General features: G+C 38.2%; 1 protein-coding gene across 5 annotated transcripts in view; it reads right to left on the reverse strand.

Moving 5' to 3' along the window:
* Positions 1 to 22,054, reverse strand: part of KLC1 (kinesin light chain 1) — a 46,872-nt gene extending 24,818 nt beyond the window's left edge. For 3 of the 5 annotated variants that reach the window (XM_075753465.1, XM_075753462.1, XM_075753466.1), the window contains exons 1-3: positions 21,654 to 22,024; positions 4,772 to 5,033; positions 1,764 to 1,994 (exon numbers count right to left, since the gene is read on the reverse strand). In XM_075753465.1, the coding sequence (XP_075609580.1) occupies positions 1,764 to 1,994; positions 4,772 to 5,032 (492 nt within the window). In that variant the 5' untranslated portion in view covers position 5,033; positions 21,654 to 22,024. Of the gene's footprint in view, positions 1 to 1,763; positions 1,995 to 4,771; positions 5,034 to 21,653 lie in introns of all 5 variants that reach the window. The other 2 variants (XM_075753463.1, XM_075753467.1) reach the window with 1 other exon arrangement.
* Between the last annotated feature and the right edge of the window lie 1,766 nt (positions 22,055 to 23,820).

A 23,820-nucleotide genomic window follows, 5' to 3' on the forward strand; every position in this document is an offset into this window, starting at 1 on the left:
ACCAGAGCAACTCTCACTACTCACAATACATTAAAAAGGATTTAGTCAAGCAGTTGGTTAAGCATGACTAACACACATACATTTTCAACCATTGTGTTGCTTGAAGTAATTGGTTATGAAAAACTGTGCTTTCCGAGACACAGCTGAGAACGTCTGAACACACAAAATCATATCTTTCCCTACAGTGCCATCTAACTTAAGAAAACAAAATAAAAGGAAAACAAGAAAGGCAAATAACTTGGAAGTCTTTTTCTGTGGTAAGTTACTTCTGTAAATTAAAACGGACAGAGTGTACCCTCAGCAAATTTGCTGACAGTACTAAACTGGAAGGAGTGGCTGACAGACCAGAAGGCTGCACTGCCATTCACCGAGACCTGGACAGACTAGAGAAGTGGACAAAGAGGAACCAGATGAAATTCAATAAGCGCAAGTGTAGGGTCCTGCACCTAGGGAAGAACAACCACAATCACCAGTACACGTTAGGGGTTGACCTGCTGGGAAGCAGCTCTGCAGAGAAGGACCTGGGAGTCCCGGTGGACAACAAGCTCTCCATGAGCCAGCAGTGTGCCCTCGTGGCCAAGGCGGCCAATGGTATCCTGGGGTGCATTAAGAGTGTGGCCAACAGGTCAGGGGAGGTTATCCTCCCTCTCTACTCTGCCCTGGTGTAGCCACATCTGGAATATTGTGTCCAGTTCTGGGCACCTCAGTTCAAGAAAGACAGGGAACTACTGGAGAGAGTCCGGTGGAGGGCTACAAAGATGATGAGGGGACTGGAGCATCTCTCATATGAGGACAGGCTGGGAGACCTGGGTCTGTTCAGTCTGGAGAAGGGAAGACTGAGAGGGGATCTTATAAACACTTATAAATATCTAAAGGGTGGACGTCTAGAGGAAGGGGCCAGACTCTTCTCAATGGTGCCCAGTGACAGGACAAGGAGCAATGGGCACAAACTGGACACAGGAAGTTCCATCTGAACGTGAGAAAACAACTTCTTTACTTCAGGGGTGACAGAGCACTGGAACAGGCTGCCCAGAGAGGTGGAGTCTCCTTCTCTGGAGATACTCAAAACCCACCTGCAATCCTGTGCAATCTGCTCTAGGTGATCCTGCTCTGGCAGGGGGGTTGGACTAGATGATCTCTAGACGTCCCTTCCAACCCCTACCACTCTGTGAATCTGTGAATCCATTTTCTCTCTCTAAGAATATGTAACACAAGGGGGTAGCTAAACATGACTGAAAACATGCAGATGATCACAATGTCTGGCAGAAGGTCATGAAAGGGAATTCAATAACATCCTATGCTAATGTAAATTCTCAACAGATATAAAAGCTACACATTAATTTCACTAGATGAAAATTAAGTATTTTTCTTGCAGTCAAAATAAGCCAAGTCCCCTATGTACTTAGCATCTCTAATAGTTTACATTCCTCACTTAACTCTTGAATTTACAGAACAAAATTTTTGTCTTGAAGTTCAGTTCTTCATATTTTTTTAAGCTACTATACTAAATAAGTATTTATGGATTTTGACCCTCATGTATTTTATTATCTACAGACAGTGAAACAGTTACTCTCTTAAAATAAGAATAAACTTAACTCTCAGAATCTTTCTGCAAACTATGTGACATTGGTACAAGGTAAACATTTTAATGACAAGTTTATGTCAGAGACAAATAAAAAGCTTGTATCTGTCATTTCTTGGTAACTGGGCAGATTACAACACATATGTAAATGTAAAGTACTTTTTACTATACAGCTACTTACTGATGGTGAAATATCATCGTCATATTTTTTTAATTGATTCATGAATTCTAGATGTTTCTTTTCTTCCTCCAGTTGAGCCACAGATTGCTCACTTTTCTGTAGTTTCTGTTGTGTATTGGCTAGTTCATCCCGTAGCCACTGATTTTCCTGGCACAGCCGGCGAACCTGAGCACGCAATTTCTGCTTCTCTGATTCCACTGCATTTAAGTGATTTGACAAGGCCATCATTACCTAAAAAGCAGAAGGTGCCACATGACATACTTCCTCTACAATGCAGTCCTATATTGAACATAAAAGCCTTTTACTATTTAAAAACCTATGTCAGCTGTGAAATCTGGTAAACATTCAGATTTCTCTTTTTTGTCTATCTGGTTCTCACTTTTCCTCTAAACTGTTTTACCATTTGTTCAGCCAGAATTAACCTAGAGGAACTCTTTACTAATGATTGTTTTCCACAATGCTATCAGAAGTCAAATTGGTTTAGAATTCCCTGAAGATTACATATAATCGTAAAATACATGAAAAATTTGAACCAGAATTTAGATTACTAAAATGGAAATCTTTGTTCCACTGACATGAAATGGAGTAGTAACACTTTTAACGTGAAGGATCACAAAAATAACTTAAGAACTAACACAGAGTTCCAATTTAAGAGCTTTCAGACAGAAAATGACTCATATATTTACTTACAGTTCATAATGATGAACCTCACTATAACGATACTACTTCAAAGGGACAATTGTACTGCTGAGAGCTAAATGTGCAACTGAACACACAATTTATGTAAGTGCTTTATATATACATATTGTAAGCTTAAGTGTGCAGACATTCCATGTGTTTGAACAGTCATTAAGGACAAAAAAATAGAACAGTCACAAAAGCAGTCTACGTTGATTTTTTTTCGTTTGCTAAACAAAGTTAAATGAAAAAGTAGTTTGTTAAGTGAAAGCCAACCACTATATACAGAAAACATTCTCCTTTCACTGTCTATGTATTTTCCCCACTGATGATACAGGTAGAAAGGCTGATAGCAATCCCAGGAAGCACACCTTGTAAGAACAGGCAACTGGTGATAATAAAAATCTTTTAGATAAGTTTGACATCCCCAAGTTATTAGTATTTCGCTTCCTCAATTGCATATTTCCTTAAAACAAAGTTACCTTGAAATGTTTCTAAACTAAATATTTCATGTGAAACAGATGGTGTCCTTAGCTGAAATTTCAGGTTTCAGCCTTTAGAAGCTACTTTTTCCTATAAAGATAAAACTCCAGATATAATTTCCTAGTATCAGTTCAAATCTCCAGACTTCAGCACCTACCTATTTACAAAATCAAAATTGTCAATAATTTATATTACTTGGCCTATTCAAACAGTGGTATTTGTAACATCAGGAAGTATATTTAGGAAATTTGTGATAATAGGGTCAACATATTCAAACAACATTCTACAAGCTACAATGTCAAACTAAAATCTTTTGTAATCTAACTCTCTAGAATTAACCAAAAGAAAAGTTTGATTACTTTTTCAAAGTCAGTTTCATTTTCATGGAAATAACACTTGTGTCATCAGACCTACATCCATGTCTCAAAAACATCTACAAAATACTTCCATATCTTAATTTAAATCCCACCAATAATAATTTTAAAAAATTACTACATTGTTGCAACCCAAAGTGTGCAGGAAGAGTAGGCCTATCAGGTCTGAGAGTAGTCCTTTGAAGTACAATTGCTTTCCTAACAAAGGTAGTAAATGCAAGCCACCACAGTTCACAAAACACAAGGTCAGGCAAACAAGGCAGTAACATCTGCAATTGAGGCTGCTGAATCTGATAGAGCCGAGAATCAGACCTAGCTTTTCGGAGTCCCAATACCATGTCAAAGTTAGGAGAGAGAAGCTACTCGCTCACAGGTGTTCCACAAACACCCATTAAAGGTAACTCAACTATTGCAATTTTATCCCATATATCTTCTAGTATTTTTTCCAATACAAGGGATCAAAGCTTGTACAATATACTAAGGCCTGACAGTCTGCACCATAATGTTCAGGGGTTCTACATTCCCATCTCTGGTAACCTGCATTTGTTCATTCTCTCAGGCTTCAATGCACCATGATCCAATGCACACCACTTCCAGATCACTGAAGAGCAGCTCGATCCAGATGAGAAGACGGGGCACAGTTATAGACCAATATAAAGTTTATATTAATATAATGTTAACTCATTGGAATTTTAAACTCATTTGCAAACACTCTGCCATTTTATACTGATGACCGTGTCACATCACATAGTTTCAGGTTTTTGAACTAGTACAAAATACCCTAAAGCTGGACTGTAAATACAGTCCTCACATCCTGACTAAACATGCATCGTCTCACTCATCTTCTGCAGACAATACCTTCATTAACTAAAATAGTTCACAGAAATTAACTCAAGAGTCCTTTCTTTGATGCATCAGTAAAAGTTGGTCAGATTCTATACTCAATTCTTAACCTTTAAAATGTTTTAAGATTCAATTTTGGTTTAGTAAAATGTTCAATAAACATTAGAGATTCTTCAGCCCCAGGAGCATCGTGAGCTATGACAAAGTATCTCATAATCAAGGGAATGTAAACATGAATTTAAGGTTATGACAGAGCTCAAAGGTTGGAGAAAATTCATGTATTTGTGTGTGTGTGTGAGACCTCCCTATGCAATAATTTAGAGTTAAAATGCTAACGCTCAGTTCTTGAGCTGCTCAAACATTACCTGCCTAATGCTGTGGAAAAGTCTAAACAGAAAATAGTCACTGTCACACTGAAGTAAAGAGGAGCTCAGTTATCAGCTTCAGTGCTTTAATGCTGATGCATAATTAGCTCTGTAACACAGCAAGACAGTACCTACCTCTATTAATTACAGCAGGTTTTTCCTTAACATACAATACCAACATGAATGTCCCAGAACATTACTAATATTCACTAAGGCACAAGTAAGTCCTCAAAGTCTGAAATGCTTTATTTCTACTGCAATTTACCTGTGCTTCACTAAGGCCAAGCTCCAGCATTTCCAGTGACTTTCGAATCATGTTTGATTTTTCTTCAACCAGGTTAGTTTCATCATCTTTCTTCAAACATTTCAGTGTTTCAAGTAAGCTCTGTAAAATTGAATTGTGTTCATTCTTCAGTGCCTCTAGTCCATTAATCACTTGCTTGGTTTTGGCAATGATTTCATCTTGAGTAAGCTTCTCCAACTTCTCTTCCTTTAAATACACCATTGTGGACATGTTTTCATACATTCTGAAATGGAAGAGTACACTAGTTAACCCAAAAGTAAAAATAAAATAAGGAATTCTCTATAACTGAATAAAACTTCCCTTTAAGAAGTCATTAAAACATATGAATTGGAAATGCTTATTCAGAATGCAATGATATTTTTGTGCAACTTGTACAGTGTTTTAAGTTCTGGGTTTGAACAGTGTTTAAAGTTTTCCAGTTTCTATTTCCAGAGTTAATATTAGCACTAATTCATAAGCCAAAAAACAACTGAAAATAAAATTTGTATTGCAATATGGCAGAAGAATTTCTAACAAGCACTGAAGAATCAGGCTGCATCTCCAGGATGTGCAAAACCAAAGTAGCTGGTGTATAAAAGATATACTATAATAAAGTTATTTGCAGATATCGCTGATCTACAACTATCTTTACAAATATCCACAAACTAGAGCTTAAGGAATTTGAAGAAATACAATCCAACCCTCTATAAGGGTTGATCAATCAGTCAATCATGAGAAAAATCTTCCTTTTCCAGTAAAAAGGAAACACCATCTTCATCCTTTTCTAAGGGCTACAAATGTTATCACTACTTATTTTGAAAACAACTGCCCCCTAAGATTACTTTACATTCATTACTGCAACTCCACAGTTCCACATAGACATTCAATTGTTTATAGGTCTAGATGCAGCTGTTTTGTCAAAGTTGCAACAGCTGTCTCATGCTGGAAAAAATAGTTTGTATAACATAATCCTTGCAAGAAACATTTCACTGTGCTATTTTGTCAGTACCTCATGCACTACATTAAGGCTAGCAAATTTCTGGATGTTTGTAAACATCTCTACCAAAGGCAAATGAAGACACAGAAAAGTTTAGAAACTCAGGTAACTTTATATATATACTGGTATTGAAGTGATAAACAAATATAACAATGTAAAAATACAAACAGAAGACACAGAAATCACTTGATCCTTTTAAAATGCCACTAGAAAAGTGTTCTATAATGAAAATAAAGAATTGAGGAATTGCTCCTTTATACTTCAGATATTTATATCTTCAAGTGTACCAGGAAGCATGAATTAGAATAAAGCAGGAAAGATTTTTCAAAAGCAATATATTATCACATCTATATGAAGACATTTGGGGAAGCTTTGATAACATAACATTTCAAATGAATTAGCTAAACTGTGTTAAAACTCTGTACAGAAACAAGTCTAGTTTCAGAAGAAAGCAAAAAAAATTACAACCACTTAAATCTTGAATAATAGTGCTATAAGGAATATGCATATATGTACCACTTCATGACAACAGCCAAAGGATGTGCTCCTATGCTCTTGTATTACATTGGAAAAAAAAAAAAAAAAAGATGAAGAAAGGAGGTTGCTCTTTCTGTTTATATACACTCAAATGATCTCCCGCAATGCGATACATAACAGGCATACCCATTTGTCACAAAAGCTGTACACTACACTGGTTTATTTTGTAATGATCTATTGTCTGAAAACACAGATAATTTGGGGAAGCAGTGAATTTGGTTTTACCACAGTTTAATACAAGAACTTAATATTCACAAATATACATAATACAGAGCGTATCCATCTGTATAAAACATCTAATGTAGCACAGCAAAAGAAATAAACTCACCAAAACCTGATGAGCAGAATGATATTTAGACATTTCCCATTTATAACCTCAGAACTATTACCCAGAATGCTTAGACATTTTTAAAGCACATACTCTCTAAAATTGTGTATAAAAATGAACTGCAATTTAATGTAAGCCAAATTTGTAAATGCTTCTAACATGCACAGTCATATAAGAAATTGTCATGGATTATGCTAACTTCAGCATACAGCTCAACCCTAATTATTGTCGGCATGCTTTCACACCTTCAATTAACAATTTCCATCCTGAATGTAAAGAACAACTTTGATCATAAGGAAGAATAGCAGAGGACATCTAACGAATAGGGACTTCCATTTTGTATTAGAGAAGTTCTGAGAAATGTGATTTTTAAACACCAACGTTTTTCTACAACATTCCAAAATAAGTACGTGATCATTCGTCTCTCTATTGTGAACAGTGGTAGCAATTCCTTCTGCATGCTTCAATATTTTGTAGTCATTCTACACCAAAGATAGAAGGCAGGGGGGAGTGTGTGCATGTATAGATATTGTTTAAAAAAACTGCACATTTTAACCACCACAGTAGAAGTTAAATGAATTCTAGGTAATGTGCGCAGATAAACTAACAACCATTTGCTGTTACAAAAAGAACACACAAAACCAAGAAAGCAATACCAAAAACTACATTAGGCCTTGCAATGGTCATGCCTTCATGCAAAAAGAATAAAGTAGCCTGGGAAGTACCTATCTGAAATCCAGCCAAAAGACACATCTGTGTGCACAATTACATCTATGGTGTGAAACAGACACTAATTTATTACTATAAGGAAAAAAGGTTGTCAAATCATAGAATCAGGCACACAGCTGTGGCTGGATGCATTGAATCACAATGAAGGCTAAGCCAGCACAGAAGCTTTTGAAGAAAGGAAAAGTACATTTAAATCCAACAGAGCAAAAACATACTTTAAGCCCATCACAACAGTAGACGTGCTTTACAAATACATGGTGCTTGTCTCAATCCAGGGTGCCAGATTTTTAAATCTCTACCAAGATTTTTAAAACTCTAAACCAAGCGTAGCCCTAAGCTTTCACTGCCTCAGAGGTACCATACCAGTGCAAGCAACTGTACTGGAGCTGGGGTCAAGTCAAAAGCTACTTAGATACAGATTGATTTGAAGGTCCAGGCAGCCTGGGAGAAGGATTCTCAAGTCTCCTCTAGTGAAAACTGTTAGAATCCTAATCTCTCCCATTTACAGGAAAAGGAAGAAATATTTCTGCATAGGTTTCAAAGGTCTGTTTTAAATGATCTCTGTATAAAACATTACCAAAAATTTGGACAATGCTGTTCAGAGTTTTATAGATTATGCTTGGGAGAATTATTTAGAAAATGGGAGGATAACAAGCATGTAATTTATCATGCTATCATGCTGATTCTTTGTACGAGTAAGATTAATAAATAAATATCTAATATCTTTTAAGAGCAGCATGGAGGTGTGGTGCTATTTCCATGATTTTTTAAAAATCTATTTTACAAAAGGGCATTACCTATTCATCAAACAAGACCATATTTGAATACATAATCATACAATTAGTTTTGCATAACCTGAGCCAGCAAACCCCATACAGGAAGCAAAAAAGTTAAGTTTGTATGCAGGAAGCAGACATGCATGTATACAGAAGAAAAGAGAAAAAACCTACCATGTCTTTCTATTGTCACTTGTAAAAAATGTTAATTCTTTCTGACTATTTTTTCCCTACAAAAAAAAAAAAGGCATAGTCAAAGGCTTCTTAAGCTCCTGTCAGTTTTATCCTGCAAACAGTCCACTGCACTGGAAATTTGACCTGTTATAGGGCAACAATTCTAGATTCAAATACTAACTTTTAATTCAGTGTACAATTAAAAACAAAACAAAAAAATTAAGATGCACAAAGGTTTAGTTGGAAAACAGAATTTTGGATGAGGGGAAAAAAATATGCAGTGCAGCCAGAGTCTAGCCAGCTGGCTTAAGCAATTCATGTATCGTATTAAGTATGTGCCTGTGTAGATCTGAAGTATTACCTTTCTGGTTTATTTACCACAACACAGAATCTGCCAAAGTACAAAAGTAACTTAATACTTTCCAAAACTTTTTAAAAAATGAAGCAATTTTCTTCAAACACACAAAAATTAATCAACTTGGACAGATCAGCATAAAGGACCCTACAATGATACCTACTAAAGAGGTTTTTGCAGAATTTTAGAACATGAACTCCAATCTAAGAAATGGATTGAGAATAGCAAGAATCTGAACCAAAGAAAGCATAAAGAAAACAGAGCCAAGCCTACTGTCTTTCAGTCATGTAACTGCTGGGATAATGTCATCATATACAAGCGACTTAAGTGGCTGTATGTTTAATCAGTTTAAGTATTTTGTTATCCATAAAACTTTTGAACCAATTGCAGTAGTAATGCTGACATCACAGTTTGTGCCTAAAATCTCCTACAGACCTACACACATCAGAGCTAGCTACTTAAGCTCTTCAACTCGTATTTAAGGATCTCAAACATAAACAGCTTTTCCTACTCAGCTACTTTAAAAAAAGCAACATTTTCCTGCAGATCACCTCAAGGAATTCTTGAGCCAAAACACTTAATCATATGAATCCCTTGATAAGTTTTCCTATGCAAAGAAGAACATTTTTCTAAGAAACCCACAAGACTCTTTTATTTCCTTTGACTAAAGATTAGTATGGGTCCTAAAGACAAATAAATAAACAAACAAACAAAGCAGTTCTATTTTTTTAATTTTTATTTACTTGTTATATATCCTTCAGAATTCCCTTTCTCAGTATTGATATTTTCATTATTTAATAGTCAGGTTTCAGGCACTAAAAGCTTGGAAGATAAATTTTTAATGTATCTAGTGTCTGATCATTACTGTTTTAAAACACAATTTTAAAAAAAAGGTCTGTAAACTGCTGTGGCAAGTCAAATTCTCCCTAACCTTTTTCCTCTGAATATACAGATAGCAGCAGGATATCTGAAAATTACAGAATAATGTGTCTGCACACTAGAAAAAGTCATCTTCCTAACAGTAAAAGCTACTATAAGCCATACGTACAGGCCCTGCCACCTACAAGCACTGCAAGTATAGATATAGTATATACAAACAGCTCAAATTAGTATCTCTAATATGCACCTATCCGTTCACTGTTTCATAACAACAACCATTCTATTCAGGGCTTTTAACCCCAATTTCACTCTTAGTTTCTCCTTAATTAAATGCCAAGGCTCAGTGTCCTACATCTGGCATGCACTTGTTTCATTTTGTATTAGCTACAAATTACAAGTCATTAATTCCCTGCTCAAACCAAGAACACATCTCATTACATCATGGAACGCACCATCTTGAAATACTACGAGCTGCTTTAGCTGCTAATCTTCATAATGTGGAAAACTGCCTTCTCAAACAACCCTCTAAAGATCACAGGCCTTCCAAGCACAAAAAGAAAATCACCAACAAAGGCAAGAGATGAAAACCAGTCTGCCGAGGGACACGAGTAGCACGTCAAACACCACATTGCTTGCACCCCTTCCTAACAAGGCAGCTCAGCAACACACACTACTCAGAAATGGTGAGGATGAATCACCCATGAATGTCTTTCATATACTTAAAAAGGTATTCATAAAAGGACTCGGATAAGAAACAGACTAGCTTGAATATATTGCTGTTATGGTTTACAGTCAAAAATTTCAAAGTCTGAAAGAACAATGGTTTCGGTTTTTTTAATCTAAGATGTTAATTTCTCTCTGTGAGGCTATTTCTGCTATCACAAGTCATATTCCCTAACATAAGGAAATTTATAATTGTTCTCCTTTTGTGTGACTCACTCTCCTTTTAATTAAAATGATTCTTTACGCTCAGAAATTTTATTCCAATACATTCATCTCTAACCCCACAAAAGAAACAGAGTAGCTTTTTCCTCTTGACATATTCAGGTCTGTAGCTGAACTGCCAACGCTATCTATCACTCCTTTCATTATACTATATTTGAATCCACATGTGACTCTGCAGAATAGAAAATCTTGAACTGCACCTGCAAACAGCATCCTGTTGGAGGTCAGACTTAAGGTACGCTCGCTGACCCAGTTCTATAAACAGAATACTGCCACGCTTCTGTACTGCCTCAGGTTTCCAAATAGCAATCTCAGAAAGCATCTTCACAATTCAGCACGCATCTACACAAGCTACTGTAAAAATAACTCAGTAAGAACAATTAGTGGCACATACTGGAGGCTGTGTATCACTGACCAGAAGCAGATAAGAAGATGGAGTTGCACATGAATCATTCTACGATTCTATGACTAGCAGCCAACTTGAAGCTATGAGAAATTCTTTAGAACACACAATGTTGTTTGAAAAAAGAATGAACCCCTTGGACTCATTTTTTCTATGAACTTCCACCTAGTAAGCACCTGAATTTAAAAAAAAACCTTACTGTCCTCCTTCTGCCAGCCTTCAACTAAGAGCTAAACCTGAATGCAGAAGTCTGCCCTACCACCTGGTTTAAAATGAAGGTATGCAAGGTAAATACTATAAAAAAGACATTTGTAATCATTTAATGTCAAGGGCACATTTCCTAAGAAAAGCTTAGAATCACATTTCCAATTTAACCTACAACCTCAACACCACAAGACAACTGCTAGCAAACTGGACAAACACTCATACTTTGTAAAGGTTTGACATTTATAAAGATAAACCAACAAATTTCTGAAGAAACACACAATAAGCACAGAACAGCTTCACTAAAAAGTGTAAAACACCAAAATACTTGAAGACTGGCAGAGATTTCCACCAGACTAACACGGGTGTTGCTTTTCTATTAAGACTGCCAGGTGCAGTCATACCTGTCAGGGGGAAATCTTTAAATTCTTTGGAAGATTAAGAAATTATATTTCCTAATAAAAGAGATGATAGCAAAAATAGCTCCTATAAAACCTGTAGCAAGGGTGATGCCAATGACAACTCTCTTTGAGAAAGCACAAGCTATGAAGATTTGCACTGCTGTGGAGTCCTTTTATTTAGATTTCTATAGCATGGTACATCAACACTAATGAGGCATATACTGTTTCTTAGCAATCACATCTGCATTTTTGTAAGTAACAATCAACACTATTTGGAAATAAACACTTTCACACATTTCAAGAATAACTGCCAAAAAAATATTCAGAGTAATTTCAGCCTTCAGCCTTCCTTCTTTTGCAGCAAGTAAACTACTTTCATTAAAATTATGACTTCCTGCTGAAACAGTTAATTCAGTAAAAAATCCTTATACAGTGTAAAAGTATTCAGTGGCACAAAAGCATCCTGTAACTACACAGATTATTCTTCCTCTTAAAAGACAAGGTTATTATGGTGTCAATCCCTTGACAGTACTCCACTGAATAAACACAAGCTACTATCTAGGCGTTTCAATTACCACCATACAGTCAAATCTGTATCCTTTTAACTGCAGACAATCCAGATGACCTGCCAATCTAACTATTTCCAAAATCTCTTTTAGATTCAACCATATCTGGAATTCCATCATGCAGCAGACCATGGCCAAATCCCACCTTGCTCTTCCTGCTCACATACTGCAGCAGACAGACACCCTCAGATGATATGGCTCCCACCCTACACAGTACTACGCCTACCCCATTATTTGTGTAAAAGTAATCAAGGGAAAGCATCTTCTTTCTGGCCTATCTCACCCACTATGTTTTACCTTTCTGAAGTACTAAAAATAGATAGCAATTCAAACACAGAATAGTGACATATCCTAAAAATCACAGTGGATTACTCCTCCTCTGAAACATGGCATCTGCTTGGATCCTACAATAAATCCACATGTATCATGAGCACGTAAGAGAAAAATTTATTCTCTGTATACGTTCCCAAGTCCTTCCAACATCTCAGGTTTCAAATGAAGCTTGATGGAAATAAGATCCTCCTATGCATTTGTTACCACATCAGAGATTACTCTTTGTCAAAGCTGAAGCAAGTGCAAGAGAAGTCTAACAGGCACGTGTCTAAGGCAGTTTAGTAGACCCAGACAGGAGTCTAGAGGAGCTACACCAAAAGCCATACTTTCAAGAAGGTACATGCTTATTAATTCTTTGTTAATCAAGGTTACTATCATCTGTTACAGGCTGGTGGTACATACCTTCCTTACTCTAAATGTGAAACAACATACTTATTAAATATCCTCAGACCTGTGGCAAGATCAAAACCCCATTCTTTTCCAGAGTAATAAAATGGAAGACAAACCTCTTCCACTGTTTGGTAGTCTTGGGCAAAGAGCTCTAATGTCAACTTGTTAATTTTAGTTACGTCCATGCAATTTCTGAAGACAGACTGCAAATCGCAAAGTCTCCTACCCCTTGGGGCAAGGGAGTTGTCTCTGTTTTGTGTTACTGCTGTGTCAACAGCAAACAGCGTCTGTTGATCTTCTTCAAAGCTGGCACTTCCTTAGTTTCTTGTGAGCACTAATAAACACTAATAAGCAGCCACCAACAGACCTCAAGAAAGCAGAGGATTTTGCCTGTTCACTAAAACACTGACACAACATACCAGTCTGGGCTACACAGGATTTGCCTTGTGCTTATGACCACAAAGCCCACCTCACTGGAGCATTTTAACAAAACAATCATGACTGTATTAAAAGTAGTTACATAAAAGCAGAATAAACATACTTAAATGCATCAGAAGGCAGAAGCTGAATCATTTTAAAAGTCATTATATTTATGCTTAGTTACTAAAAATGCTTGTCACAAGCATCAAAGATACATCAGGAAAAATCAAGGCTAATTATTTTAAAAATGTATTGTAGGTTTAGTATTTTGTAGTTATTAAGACCAGCTTCATAAATTACCTACTTTAAGTGGATTGAAAGGAAATGTTGACTCTGTTTTTAAAAAAAAATACTGTCAAGACAGTTTGAATTACAAATCCATCATCATTACCAAATTCCACAGTTGTTACTCTCAGTATTCCAAGAGTCTACATTTATTTCTGTGTGGAAACGGCACTTGGCTCTTCATCGACATGCCAACTTGTGCAACCATTTCTTGAGTTAATCTTGAGTCTTGATAAGAAATTTTTAACAGACTGATTCTAGCTGATGAGAGTGTCTCTTTGGGACTGGAATAGAGAGGTACATTAACATCAAAGTGTTCTCAAAGTTACATGTCTTACAATTTTAAGCTGTCAATAATGTAGACAAAACATTTTTTGAGCTTGACTCTAGTTCTTTCATTTTGCATTGTTATTTTTGGACAAGAACTGCTTTATTGACTAATCAAAGTAAGCATCCATTTATGTTATCTATTTATCTTAACTCTAAATAGCACTTAGGTAAAGACACAGGAAGGTTCCCATCAAATAAGACTTACATAATACATTAAAAACCCCATCATCTTCCACTTACTAACATCAGACCCATAATCTTAACCAAATCTACTTTTTATGGCATACCTATAACCATTAAAAAAAACACATGCAGGAAGGGCAGAGAAGGCCACATCTTGCCTCATATTATTGAATCTATCTGGGGAGCTTTGCCGACAATTTACTGTGAGTACAGATTATGTTGCTCTTACATGCTTGAGGACATTGAAGAGAAGGGTTATTTGAACCAAAATGAGAAAACCAGCAATTTTTTCTGCAGACATAAAAGGAACATCCACTAACATTGCTTCAGCACACACTAGCCTTTAGGTTTAACAAATCCTTAAACCCAGTTTTGAAGCTACGTTAACGGTTTACATTAAGATGAAGAAACTGTGCAGTCTCCCTTGAAGCTTTAGGGAAAACAGCCCCCATCTGCTTAGCCTTTCATAAAAAAAAAAAAAAATCCAAACCCACTAATCTAATTCCTCCAGAATGACTACTGAAAAAGAGTTGCACAGCTAAATAATTCAGGCATTAACCTTAGTATTGAGAAGGAATTAATTCTACCCCATTAAATATTACATGAAAATTTAGACTTTCAATGGCAATCACTGTTACCAGACTAATACTTGCAAATTTCATTTCATAGAAAGTGTAGCAAATGATGCAATAGTCTAGAAAAACAACCTTGTATCACTGACTGTTTCTTAGCTACACCAGCAGCAGTGAGTTGATTTGGCTGTAAGGTTGGGAATAATTTCCTTGTTAAGTACTCCATAATCTGCAGGGCTTACTGAGGTGGTCCGAGATACTGGCTGTGGTAACAACACTAGCATGACAGATGAGGGAAAAAAAAAAATAATCAACAAGCATATTTCCAGGCCATTTGTTAATATAACAACTGGGTGGGGATGAAGATTCAATGGCCATACAAACTACAAGCAGGCACTGTAATGCAAACCCCACTGGCTGTTGCTTTCAGAAATATGCTGTGCATCTTTGCTCTCTACCTGCATCCTGCACAAATTCCAAACTTAGAAAAGTTTTCTAAAGTTAAAATATTGCTGTTAGAATACTTGTTTAAGTGTGCTCTAAAATCAACATGCAGCACATAATTTTAACTTAAAAGTACTGTGAGAGAAATTGATACTAAGTGAATAAAAATAGACTTGAAAGCAGAATAATTGAATCATTAATCTGCCTTTACCTCTTTTCTGAACAATGGAAAGGAGATGTAATTAATTAACGGCAAATTACTGGGACACTAAGTCAAAGTCACCCTGTGGTGCTTCTTGCCTTTTCAAAAGATACAGGATGAATAACAAATCTTTGAAAAATGAGGGCATCTGACTAAGTACCATGACAAAATTTTTCCCATCATCTCCCCATGATTTCTTAAGCTCTCAGGAACGCCCACCAAGCACCAGCATTCTGCATTTCACAACAGTCCCAGACAAGAACCCTATGGAGCAGTTTTATCACATCGTCTCTGTTAAATGTAATTCTGCGTTACAGTAAGCATAGCAATTGCGTTTGCACACCAAACCTTCACAATATAGACCACTCCTCAGAATTAACCCATCTTCCCAAGGATTCATTCATTCATACCTCTAGTAAGACCTCCAGGTCACTATCGTGTGCTGGCACACCACCAAACAAAATCATGACTCCTGTACTTCATGACCTCCATACTTCAACACAGCAATATTCATTACACTGAACTGGGCTATATCCAGGGAAATAGTAAATATAAACAATAGTGCATTCTTCTATCTTCCACACATTATTGCCTCCTATGTACAGAACTTAGAGACAGAAATGGCCATCAAATCATCTGGTCTGGCTTCCAGCACACACAAGACCATGGACATTCACTCACTAAGGCTACGGTCAGTAATGCTCCTCATGCCGCCATAGATTTCATTCTCATCCTCCATCATGCCAGCACAAGGACTCCTGTCCATAATAAAATCAAACCAAAGATCTGTGCCTTTTACTGGATTATTTTTCAGTCAGACATGAGGGGACAGAAAAGGATAAGGTCCAGGACACGAACACACCCAAAATACACCTACTTCACCATGCTGCCATGCAGCAAGCTGTGTCAACAGAATGAGGACACAGAACAAGTGGCATGAGTGTGAGACTACATAAACCAGCACTGAGACTGAAGAAAAGTTCAACTATATCCTTAGACATTGATTATATATTACTGTTCTGTCAGCAAAAACATTTTAGGAGGTTGCTGTCCTCCTCCTATCTCAAACTGTAACCTCCTCTATATCCTCACAGATTACTATCCCACTAGTTGCTTTAATCTGACTACACATAGCCACTCCCTGCGCCTAGGCAGGGTGGGGGGAAGAATCCCACTTTTTTAAGCAACACTTCTCCCTCTAAACGCACACAAAATATGACTGGGGGGGAGAGGCAGGGAGGAACATCCAATTTAAGCACATGAACAAATGAAATGTTAAAGGTGAGGGTGTAGTAAAATTCAGTTGTGGCAAAGACCAGAGGGATGAGGGAGTAACAGCAGTCTCCCTGAACTAGAAGCTGCTCAAGCTGGAAGAGACAGGTACAACTCCAACCTTCCTACACTATTCAGCCTGATATTGTTTGATAAAGGAACATCCATAAAAGCACTCAATCTTAAACACAATATTCTATTGAGAAAAAAAAAAAAAAAAGAAAAAAAGGCAAAGCAGAACGACCCCAAGACAGTACCCCCCATCCTCCCCTGCTAGTCCATAAATCTGTGATGCATCCATGAGATGCTTTGTAAATCATTCAACTACTGTCAGCTGGAAGGAGCAAATTCAAGATATATTGCAGGAATGCAGCTACTGCAATCCTTTAAAAAGTTTTAAACCACCACCTTCTACACTGTGGAATGGCACACACGCACAAATAATAGCATGTTGCAAGTAATCTTTTGTTAACATTTAACTGCTTGTGCTGTCTCCAGACAAAGCACAATGTTAGAACACTATAAATATTAGTAGTAATAATGCCAAAAGGGATAGCAGCACAGGATTTAAGAAATAGTTTATGAATATAACATCAGTGTTTGTACGTAATGCAAATTACTCAGAAGTAAGATATACAGTTATCTAATAATTCCAAAAGATGTAAGTATTTTCCTTTAAAAAGACTGATTTTTTTTAAATACAACTTTTTAAGCAGTACCAAAAAATTCAGCTTTTTGTCAGATATTTCTTGTCCTTAATGTTAATTAGTGCAACGTTAACTTTTTAAATGATTTGCTGGGGTACATGCCATAATAAGGAGGGTACAATTAGCCACCACCCCAATGCTACTGATACATAAGAAGCCAGTACTACTGACTAAACTGGTTACATCCTTTGCTCTATTCACTTTAATAAAATCAGCTATAGTTCTGACATAATCCCAGAAACACAATCTTAATATGATGAATGGGTTTTATGGCAGATATTTACAGGAGAACCAAAATAGGAAACTGTTCACTTTTAAGTCTACCCACAAAAGGTATTATTGCTTTCACCTGTAAGCAAGACTTGATACTGAGAAACCATGTAAAAAATCTGTACATTTAAGTAGACAACAGAGGAAAAGCATATTTGGAATAGAAGACGACATGATCCCATGCTTCCTAATTTTGAACAAGAAAGATGACCAACAATAATTATTTGACAAAATAAATTCAATTTAATTCTACGTACATGTCAAGACACAGCTTCCAGAATAAAGATTGTTTCTGATTGCACTAAAAAGAGATAAATAGCAGAGTCCATGGGAGATAAGCTGGATTCAAAGACACAGTGATTAAATCAATACACAGATACTATTACTTGCATCTGTTTTCTTAGCTGAGTGAATCTGAAGAAACTGTCAATTATCAAAGATTAATTTTCTTTATACATTATAAGAAATCAGCAAATCTAGTCTGAACTGTGCTTTAGTGTTTGTCCTCTGAGAACAACATCTTTGTTCACATTCCCAAATATATTATGGGTACTGGAAGCACACATCCTCAGTTCTCATGCTTGCCTATTCACTATGGCCTGTCACTATTAAACATATTAATTGTCCAGCACAAAAAAACCCCCCACCAAATATAATATCGTCTTATGCCTGATGCCTGCAAAGCACCTCACACAAAACCTATGGAAATAATTCCTCCATGGCTGAAAGTCTCTGTAATTCTGGCTCTGACCCTCTATCAAAGTGTCCAATTTAAATCCTATAAGATGAAGGCAACAAAAGCATCTCAGCAAATCTAAGCCAGCATAAGTGCACCTTTTTCTGGTCAGGCATTTTTAATCAATTTTTCAAATGAACCAAACTTATTTCTACAGTCTGCTTTCAGAAAGGAAAACATTTAACTAAAGAAATTACTGGGAAAGCCATTTATTATTAATTAAAGTATTAATACCTCAAAAATACCTGAAGCCAACTGTGACTCAGGATGTAACTATTATAATCAGTTCTACTTTGAAGTTAAAAAGGTTTCTTTTTAGAATGAACGATCTGCCCTTGACTGATACTTGGTTACCATGAAGTATCTATTAGACATTATATGTGTCATGCTTTTGTTTTAAGGAAAAGGAGAGTTAACATTGAAAAGAAACATTTTTCTAAACTTTGGTCAAAGTAAAGATGATGTTATTACAAAACAATTAAAAACTACTTTGGAAACACAACATATTATACAGGCTGGATTAAGAGAAGAGCCTGTGACTAGCCACTTCATTGGAGTGATGATGGAATTGGTCCATTTTTATAATAGTTGTGTCACGCTGCACAACACCCTGGGGGCAGACAGACTACAAGAGGTGCTTAAATAGACCTAGCATGCTTGTCCCCATCACTATCGGCTACTATGCTCTTCAGCATTAAATACAGAAATATAATTTTGCTTATTTACGAATTTACCCTAATTTCCTTATTTTCCATTCCTCTTAGAAAAACATTATTATTTAAAAAGTATTTGTACACTGAATTAAGTTTAAAAATAATCATCTGAAGAGATGCTATTAATCCCAGAATAAATCCAACTGCACGTCTGCCAGAGAAGCCAAACAGAGGAAGAGATGAAAGAGCAAGTGCACATCTCAAGAGAAACCGAAACTGCATTAAATGGACTCAGAACTGAATACAAGGCTACAATATTTCCCCAAATTCCCAATTAGAGACATATGTAGGTATGTGTGTACACATAAATACACATAGATGTACAGATATGTACACTGCATAAGAGTAGCATGATCGTGGTAAGTTCTTCATAAACAAAGGAAGCAGCAATTGCTTTTACATGCCTTAAAGTAATACTGTACAGACATTTAATTCTTGTATGTCAAAAACATTGACAAGATCATATGCTGGACTCCTGCAAACTTAATTCACAATTTTGCATGCAATTCCTCTTTTGTCAAACACAGACCTTTTTAAAAATCAGTTTCCATTAATAAGGCAACATTAGCACACCTTAGTAATCTGACATACAGAAAAAGAGGCTATTTCACAAGATATTCGGAGGATAACTTTATTCTCTTTTTAATTACATATGATAACATGTTGTCTTTGATTAGAAGGTAAAGGGAAACTAAGCTCAAATTGCTGCTACAATTTCTTATTAGTGGAATTGTCCAGTTCCATCACCATCCTTTGGAAATAGAAAGGTTGCCAAACTTTAACTGCAACATGATGCAGAAGTGATACTGCATTGTTGCCCGAGTTTCAGGAACTGACAATTTAAATTCCCTGCATTTACCCACATGGTTCTGCATTACATAAAATGCGTATCTAAATAAAACTGCTACAGTTCTCCAGATCTGTTGTATTTTCACAAAAAGGTTCTCTTAAGCCATGCATTCACAAAAATAATTGTGCAAATGACTTACAAAATACAAGGTCTTCTGCTCAGAATCACCAGATGGATCAGCTTTCTCTCTGCTGCCAGTAAATGCTGAATGTGTTACTTTCAATTGTATCTATAATCCTAGGGTTATAACGTCCTCTATCATGTTTTGCTGAAGCTTTGGAATTCATAATCAATTAAAATAAAGCTATCTTCCAGAAGAGCTTGAAATCAATTGTGCATTCAAATAGGTGGTGTTTTTAGTTTTGTTGGGGGTTTTCTTTTTGCGTTTTTTTGTTTTGTTTCATTTTTTAATTAAAATGCTAAGCTGTCTAAGTCTCGAAGGTTCCTTTTTAGCTCCCAGTACTCTTTGGGCATAAGTTTCCTATGTAAGTGAAGTGCAAATACAAAAGTGGAAGTGAGAGAGACAATTACTTCCCAGAATAATTGTTACTAAACCTTCTGCCAATTGTAAGAAGACTAAAATTACATTTTAATAGTGTTAATTTTATGTATTTTTATGTGTAAGTGAAAATATTTTATATCATGAATGACATTTGCTCACCATTTTGCTGTTCAAAGCAAACTATGAGGACAAACTTTCTTTTTTCTAGCTTTTTTTATTTTCTGATTCTGCATTCTGATTCCATGTGCAGTACTGGCGTACTGCTGCTACATTTAAATCACATATACTAATGGCAATCATTAAGGAAAAAAAAAAGGAAAAAAAGCAAAAAAGAATAAAAGCACCATCATGATTTAGTAGCCTTCAAAAAGCCAGGCAGAGGCATTACACTAGGTGATGCTGCTTTGGTCATTAAAATATGCTTCAATATGCTTAGAATATAGGATTCAATAAGTTCATTTTTGTGATTACAGACAAGTGCTATGCAGATCTACAAATCAGGTATCTTATTACCTAAAAATATTAGAATCACAAAGCCAGAACGAGTAAGATTTTAAAGTGTCTTTCTAATTAAATAACTGTATCTTTAGGGCAGAGATTAAGTCAGTTATGTATTCATGTCATTTTGCTAGAATAACGTGTTCCTAACCAACGCTTTTCCTCCTTATTTTACAAGTGTGGAAATCCAGCCAAGACCTAAGTCTACGAATCCCCTCCGACTACAGCACGGTAGGCGACCTACAATATATAAATCCGGTCACTATTTACAAAACCCAAGAAAGAGCTGTCCCCGCCTCTTCTTTCCCCATTTCCGAATTAGCAACAGAATAACCCACCTAAGCTAAGTACGTGAAGTAAAAACAAAGCGCCGGACGCCCCACGGGGACGAGCTGACCACAGAGGAGGGGCGAGGCCGGCAGCCTCCCTCAGCCCGGCTCTGCCCTGGGCGGCGCCCGGCCCGAGCCGCAGCACCAAAGGGAGCCCGGTGAGGAAAAGGGGACAAAGCCGAGCCGATCCCCATCCCCGCCGGGGGGGTTCATCCTTCCCGCAGCCAGGCGGTGAGCGGAACTGACAGAGCTTTACACAAAACACCGAAAAACAACCTGCCCCCCCCCCCCCCCCCAAAAAAAAAACCAACAACCCAACCCAAACCACCACACGCCCCACCACGCCGGGAAGGGGCTGGCTGTCAGCGGCACTGCGGAGGAACTAGCCGGCCCGCGCAGCCTTTTGTAATTTGCGTTAACAGCAGATAAAAAAGCAAAATAATTAAAACACTCAGCACCCCCTCCCCCCGCCTCCCATCTCCACCGCCCCCCGGCAGGGCCGGCCCCGGGCGCAGGCAGCTCCCCTCAGCTCACCGCTCGGTGCTGCAGGCTCGGGCGATGTGCGCAGCGCTCGCAGAGGCGGCGGGGGCCGCGCAGCCCGGGAGGGGGGAGAAGGAGGAGGCGACCGGAGGAGGATGTCAGCGATGGGCGGGCGGAAGGGAGGAAGGAAAAGGGTTTTTTGGGGGGGTGAGGGGAGCGAGGACCGAAGAGAGAGAAGGAAGGAAGCGGGTCAGCACCACGGCGCCTTCAGTGTCTACCCCGAGGCGCTGACAGACTCGGCCCAGCCCGGCGGCCGCGGTGGTCGGCGCGCAGCGCGGCCCTGCCCCGGAGGAGCGGGCACTGACAGCTGCAGGCAGCCGCCACCGCCCCGGCTGCTGCTGCTGCCACCGCCCCTGCACCCGCCCTGCGCTCCCCTCCCTCCCGCCCGCTGCCCCGCCCAACATGGCGGCTCCCCCTTCTCCCACAAGCCCCCGCGCGCCCTTCTTTCCCACCGCCCCATCCATGACGTCATCGCTCCCCCTCGGAGGGGAGAGCGCGAGCGCAGCGCCCCCCGCCCGGCCCCGCCTCCCTCCCCTTCCCCTCAGCACGGCACACGGGGCCGCGGCCCTCGGCAGCCGCGCGGGGGGCACAGGGGGGATGCTGAGTCAAGGCCTTTAGAGGTTCAGGTGTGACGCCCCACACTGACGTTTCCCGGGGAGACGGGCAGAGGCCATGCTAAACCTCGCTGAGGCCTTTTCTGCTGAAGTGTGCATCAGTGGAGTGCAAAACCCGGCGTTTCGTCACAGCACCTCCTGTTACGCTGAAGTGGTTTTGCTCCAGAGTGGGGTACAGCCGCAGATGCTTTTCATGTTGGTTGGTCTGAGTGTCCTGGAAAGAAGTTCAGGGTTTTGTTTCTGTAAAGCATGGTGACAGCAGGACTTGTAAAACTGATCCTCCCATCTCACAACTGAGGTGTTCAACAAAACCTCTGGGACAAATGCACGTCAAAAGCTCTACAGTGTGCAGGCAGCTCACAGTGCAAGTTACGTGGGGGAGACTGAGGCTGGAGTACAAACTCCATGGTGAACGCTGGGTCCCCCCATTGGGCTGATCATGTGCTGCTAATATATTTCAACACCCTTGTCTTTGTTCCACATTGAACTAAGTGAAAGATCTCTATTCTTCTATAGGTTTACACATAAAAAGTAAAACTTTGGAGAGAACTCAGTGGCACTTGTCACAAGAACTATTCCTTTGCAGCTTCCAATTTCATTCCCACTCTCACTAGAGAAGAAGGAATGGTCGCAGTTATTTTATTCATGTTGCTTTATGTTCCACTAGGTAGAAGTTAAGCCCAGAAATGAAAGATTGAAGGAATTGAGGTCTGAGATGAAAAAAAAAAAAAAGTTAAATATAGCAAAGCAGTAAAATGTACATTGGAAATCATCAGGGAACAGTGACAGCCAAACTTTATGAAAGAATTATTCATGTCTGGCCAGAATATTGTGGTGCATTATCATCTGAGCTCCACCTAGAATAGAATAGTTCAGCTGGAAGGGACCTACAACGATCATCTAGTCCAACTGCCTATGTATCTTCTGCAGTACATATAGGGCATGAATTACAAGCTAATGGAAGCATATGGAGGTATAGTCATAGATCAAAATGTGCAGCCTCACCTAAATGCTAATATCTAGAATACACAAGGAAAGCAGTGTATTACATCTGTTTGCCCTCACATATAACACAGAGCAAGTCTACAAAATGACAGATGTGAGAACAAGAGTCAGGTGAGAAAGTAAGACTCCTAAGAAGAAGCAGGAAGACGGAAGAGTAATCAAAGCTAATGCTCTTGTCAAAGAGGCAGAAGAACAGGAAGAGTCACAGAAGCCCACAAGAAACAAAACAAAATTAGGGGAACATGAATTGTCTGGAGACTGCAAATACAGAGTCACTGTTGGATTTGAAAAGCTGGGGGAACTGAAGTATACCTTCTGAAGACCACTCACTGACTGATACCTTACACAGGCCAAACTGTCCAGCAAAAAACAATTGTGATACTCATATTTCAGAGCAGCAGCTTCTTGTGTTCTTTAGCTCCATTTAAAACATTTCTCTGGCAATTTTGTATTAATGGTTTACCGTAAGATTTTAGTTTTGACAGGCAATACAAGCTAACTATGCATAACAATGTGAAATATGTGTTTGCAGGGTGATATGA

This window comes from Balearica regulorum, chromosome 5, assembly GCF_011004875.1.
Source record: "Balearica regulorum gibbericeps isolate bBalReg1 chromosome 5, bBalReg1.pri, whole genome shotgun sequence".
Taxonomy (NCBI): domain Eukaryota; kingdom Metazoa; phylum Chordata; class Aves; order Gruiformes; family Gruidae; genus Balearica; species Balearica regulorum.